The 5,455-nt window shown below is 33.3% G+C and overlaps 1 protein-coding gene across 13 annotated transcripts in view; it reads left to right on the forward strand.

Annotated features, from left to right (window-relative positions):
• Stag2 (STAG2 cohesin complex component) overlaps window positions 1–5,455 on the forward strand; it is a 182,391-nt gene that overhangs the window by 137,784 nt on the left and 39,152 nt on the right. For all 13 annotated transcript variants that reach the window (XM_050118854.1, XM_050118856.1, XM_050118859.1 and 10 more), the window contains 2 exons: window positions 2,846–2,953; window positions 3,795–3,906. In XM_050118854.1, the coding sequence (XP_049974811.1) occupies window positions 2,846–2,953; window positions 3,795–3,906 (220 nt within the window). The remainder of the gene's footprint in view (window positions 1–2,845; window positions 2,954–3,794; window positions 3,907–5,455) is intronic.

Below are 5,455 nucleotides of genomic sequence, written 5' to 3' on the forward strand. Positions count from 1 at the left end.
ATTGCCTTTGGTAGAATTGCCATTTTTACTATGTTGATCCTCCCAATCCAAGAGCAAGGGAGATCCTTCCATTTTCTGGTATCCTCTTCAATTTCTTTCTTCAATGCCTTAAAGTTCTTGTCAAATAGATCTTTCACTTCCTTGGTTAGAGTTACCCCAAAATATTTTATGCTGTTTGTGGCTATCGTGAAAGGTGATGCTTCTCTGATTTCCCTCTCTGCTTCCATATCCTTTGTGTATAGGAGGGCGACTGATTTTTTGGAGTTGATCTTGTATCCTGCCACATTACTAAGTGTTTATCAGCTGTAGGAGTTCTTTGGTAGGCTTCATCCCAGAGATGCAGGCCTGGTTCAACATACGAAAATCTATTAATGTAATTCACCATATAAATAAACTGTGAAAAAAACCATATGATTATTTCAGTATATGCTGAAAAAGCTTTTGACAAAATTCAACATCCCTTTATGACAAAAGTCTTGGAGAGATTAGGGATACAAGGGTCATACCTAAATATAATAAAAGCTATTTACAGCAAACTGACAGCTAACATCAAACTAAACGGAGAGAAACTCAAAGCCATCCCACTAAAATCAGGAACACGACAAGGCTGTCCACTCTCTCCATACCTCTTCAATATAGTGCTTAAAGTTCTAGCAATAGCATAAGGGGATCAAGGGGATTCGAATTGGAAAGGAAGAAGTTAAACTTTCGTTATTTGCAGATGATATGATAGTGTACATAAGTATAATCGATTTTTGAAAATTTACTAAGAGTAGATATTGGTGCTGGGTTGAGTCCAATGGAGGAGCTTGAGCATTTACTCAGTATATGCAAGATTGCGAGCTCCATTCTTAGGTCTGTGTATCGGGGCTGTAAGCAGAATTCTATCTAATAAATAGGGAGTAGCTGAACAGAATTGTCTTATAATGCTATAGTAACTTAAAAATTCTGCTGTTGTCGCTTGAATAAGCAAAATAAAAATATAGACTCTGTATGTTTCAGGATTCTATTGTATAATGAGGGGTTCCTTGATTAAAAAATAGTAAATGTTTTTTTTTTTTTTTTTGTGACAAGTGTGCTTTATCAAGGGATGGGGGAACCTAGTACGCTTGGTGTGGAAGTGCAGACCTGTAATTCCAGCTCTTGGAATGTTGAATAAGACAGGGTGGAGCAACTGTCTGCCATCTCTGGAGTAGAAAGAGGCTGAGATTGTTGCTCCATAGTATATGCTTGCCTAGTATGTTATGTACTTACTTCAGTTCCCCAAACAGCTTAGTCATTCAGCTTATTAAAAAAAAAACGAAGAATATTTTTGTAAGGAACCAAGAATGCAAATGTTAGATTAGGACATTAGATATTTACATCCTGGTAATTAATTTCCATGTATGAACCAAAGGTATAGAAATTTAATAGGAAATTTGTCAAGAAAAAAAATTATCCATATGAAAATATATTTAGCCTTTTGCAGAGATAGCACATTTATAGATCCAGATGTCCTGGAACTTGGTCTATAAACCAGGTTGGCTTCGAACTCATAGAGATATACCTACCTCTACCTTCAAAGTGTGGGTGTGCCCCACCTCCCCACTCTCCACTTTTGATTTTTCGAGAAAGGGTTTTTCTGTTTATCCCTGACTGTCCTAGAACTAGCTCTGTCGGCCAGAGTTGTTTTGAACTCACTGAGACCCACCTGCCTCTGCCTCCCTGGTGCTGCTGTGATTAAAGGTGAGTAGCATAATGCCCAACCTCCCCACTTTTTAAAAATATCACTGGGGAAGATTTTAAAAATTGTAATGCCTATCATATTTAGAAATAAGTTCATATACAGTGTTGGAAGAGAACAAATGGTCTGCTGTGATTATTGTTTGAAGAGCAAACTAGGACAGGTATAAATTCCTCAAAGAATATCTTTGCAAAATCTATCAAAATTTGAAATGCCTACATTCTGTAATATATGTTCTTTGTGGTAAAGTTTAAGTATTAATAGAAAAATATTGAATTAACATATCAAAAGTAGCCATCATTGGTATTTAATTTAGATTATCTCATTGACTATAGTAGTATCAAAGTGGTGATGCTTATTACCCCAATTTATTTGAAATGTATACCACACTAATTATAAAGAAGGTAGTTTTAGATATAGTTACAAAAATCTTACCAAGATACAATATTCATTTAAATTCTATTTAAAGAAAAAAAAGTGAAACAAAATCTTAGTAAATCATGGGTTAGGAATTTGCACCATGGGTAAAAGCGTAAGTCTGACAACCCAAGTTCATTGTCCAGGATCTACATACCAACTGCATGTGTGCGGTATGTATCTATTTCTATGGTCAGATGGGAAGCAGAAACAGGAAAGTCGGCCAGAAGCTTACAGGCCAGCTAGCCTTGAATATGTAGTGAAACAGAAGGAACAAGAGAGACCTTGTTTAAATACAGAAAACTGACTTTCATAAGTTGTTCTCTGATGACCACTCATTTACTGTGATACACAGGTTTATGTATAGAGGAGAGTGTGTGTGTACACTATTCTCTTAACCATTTAAAGTTTTCATTTTCTGTATTGACTCTTATTTTGCTTTGTGTACTTGCCATTTTCTTTCTTCCCTCCCTCCTTCCCCACCTCTTTTCACATAACACAGGCAGACCTTGAACTTCCTGTGTAGCTGAGGAGTCACCTTCCTGCCTGTCCTTCTCAAGTGCTGGGATAACAAACAAAGGCCAATATGCCTAGCCTATATTCAGTCTTAATTGTTTATCATTACAGTTTTGTGAAATTAAGTTAATAAAATTTTGATAGAGTCATGATATTACTAAAATCTCTATTATTGTTTTTTATTATTAGGAGTAGTGAAGAAGTCCTTACTGCAGAAGATTGTGAAAACGTCTATCATCTGGTTTATTCAGCTCATCGGCCAGTAGCAGTAGCAGCTGGAGAATTTCTCTACAAAAAGTAAATGTTCCTATTACTCTCTTACTTTTATGGTATTATTTAAGATTTCAGATGAATCTCTGGATATATGATCACAGAAACCATTAAGCAAATATTTTATAGTGACTTTTAAAGAGAACATGTTTACTCAAACTAGGCTAATATTTTTGCTAAGATTTTATTTAGTTGTGCCGGGCGGTGGTGGCGCACACTCAGGAGACAGAGGCAGGCGGATCTCTGTGAGTTCGAGACCAGCCTGGTCTACAGAGCTAGTTCCAGGACAGGCTCCAAAACCACAGAGAAACCCTGTCTCAAAAAAACAAAACAAAACAAAACAAAAAAAGATTTTATTAAGTTTATTTGGGGGATAGTAACTCATAGGATATTTACTTGGTATGAAATAAGCACACTAGTTTTATCTTAATTAAAGTTATCTAACATTAGTTCTCCCTTGTTGTTTCTAAAGAAAAAGAGCCACACTATCTGTTATGGCCATTGTGTTAAGATAATGTTCCCGAAAGAAAAGGGAATGATATGTTCCATTTTAGTGAAAAATATGTATCATTATGGTGTATAAATATTTTAGGTTAGTAATTGTATTACTTTCATGAAAGCAAGAAATTGTATAAAATAATGTATGGCTTCCGAAAAGAATTTGTAATTTATTATGACTAATTTGAGAAGTCAAAGGACTTAGGACTATCAAAACTGAAATGAAAAGTTTTTTTTTAATCATTTGCTTGATACTTTAATACTTCCTTACCCAGGTTTACATTATTTTCTTGTTAGGTGCTTAAGTATGGAATATGAATTTCTGTGATTAGTAAATAGTTTTCTAATAAGTATTTCTCTTTGCCTATAGGCTCTTCAGCCGTAGAGATCCAGAAGAAGATGGAATAATGAAAAGAAGGGGAAGACAAGGTCCAAATGCCAACCTTGTTAAGACTTTGGTTTTTTTCTTCTTAGAAAGTGAGGTTAGTTGCTATTGTTTATTTTATACTTAATTTCAAACTTTTGAACGGTATTAAAATGATGTATATCTAAAATCAGATACCCAAATACTGAATGCAGTAGAGATCTGTTTCAATTTTTTAAAGTGCTTTCTAATTTAATAAGATAGATATTCAACAATTAAGACATATATTTTGGAAATTATTACATCTGTATTCCTTTCATTACTGATAGTGTAATCTTGGTTATGTTACTCAGTCTTTTTTTAAAAATATATTTTTATTTTATGTGCGTTAGTGTTTTGCCTTGCGTGTCAGGTACCCTGGAATTGGGATTATAGACAGTTGTGAACTGCCATGTGGGTACTGGTAATTGAATCCATTACCTCTGGAACAGCAGTCAGTGCTCTTAACCCCTGAGCCATCTCTAGAAAGCCCCAAGTTACTCAGTCCTTTTTAGCCTTTCTTACTGATTTAAAAAAGTATGTAAATTTTTTACAATTAATGCTGAGATAATCCCTGTAAAAAAAAGACTTAGAACATTCTACGTTTTCAAATGTTCTTCTTTGTTATTGTTGTTTGACACAGGATCTCACTAGCTCAGACAAACCATGATCTTATTCAAATCCATATTCCTTTGCCTCAACTAGGATTTTTTTTTTCTGAGACAGCATTTTTTTGTGTATCCCTGGCTGTCCTGGGATTCATGCTGTTTCCCAACTCACAGAAATCGCCTGCTTCTGCCTCCGAATGATGTTATTATAAAGGCATGCACCACCACCACCCAGCAGTCCCTTAGTCTGCTGAGTGTGAGCCTCAACGCCCAGCTTAATGTTTTATATTAATATTAATGTATAAACAGATTTACATTAGTCTTCACTAAATTAGCATTTGTTTGTTTAATGTTTTATAAGGGTTCAAAATTCAGATTTATTTAGGGTTCATGTTTGTTTGATTTAGTCTTTTTATAAATGTGTAGAATTATGTTTTTTATAGTATCAATCAGATCTGATTATCCCATGATCCTTTCTGTATATTACTAAATCCAGTTTCCTAATTATTGAGGATATTTCCTTAGAAAGATATTTGTCTTTAAAGTTTGAAAAATAAATAATATTTTTCATTGATTAACTTCAACCCTTAAAATAAGCTGGAAAACTATAATCTTTTACTTTTAGAATAAAGGGAATAACAACTGTATAAATTGAATCAAGAAGCAAAATGTATTTTATTGTTTTAATTAACCATTATTACACCCACTCAGTTAATATAAAAATCATAGTATAACTAAGAATTAAGAAAAGTTAACTGATGTAATATTAGATCCAAAAAGTAATAAATATATATTTTATTACCAAATAAGCAATAAGTATGTGTTTAATCTTTTTGTAAAATAATGTTTATATTAATAAGTTAAGAGGTACTAATGATTTACAGGGGTTATGGAATACAGCAAACTATGGTAGTTGTATATTCTTAAATTCATTTGATCTCAAGAACTAGATTGCTTTTTAAGAATTTTTTAATTCTATTTATTTATTTATTTATTTATTTATTTATTTATTTATTAAAG

Source organism: Alexandromys fortis, unplaced genomic scaffold, assembly GCF_014885135.2.
Source record: "Alexandromys fortis isolate MF-2015 unplaced genomic scaffold, M_Fortis_MF-2015_v1.1 scaffold_114, whole genome shotgun sequence".
In the NCBI taxonomy this organism is placed as follows: domain Eukaryota; kingdom Metazoa; phylum Chordata; class Mammalia; order Rodentia; family Cricetidae; genus Alexandromys; species Alexandromys fortis.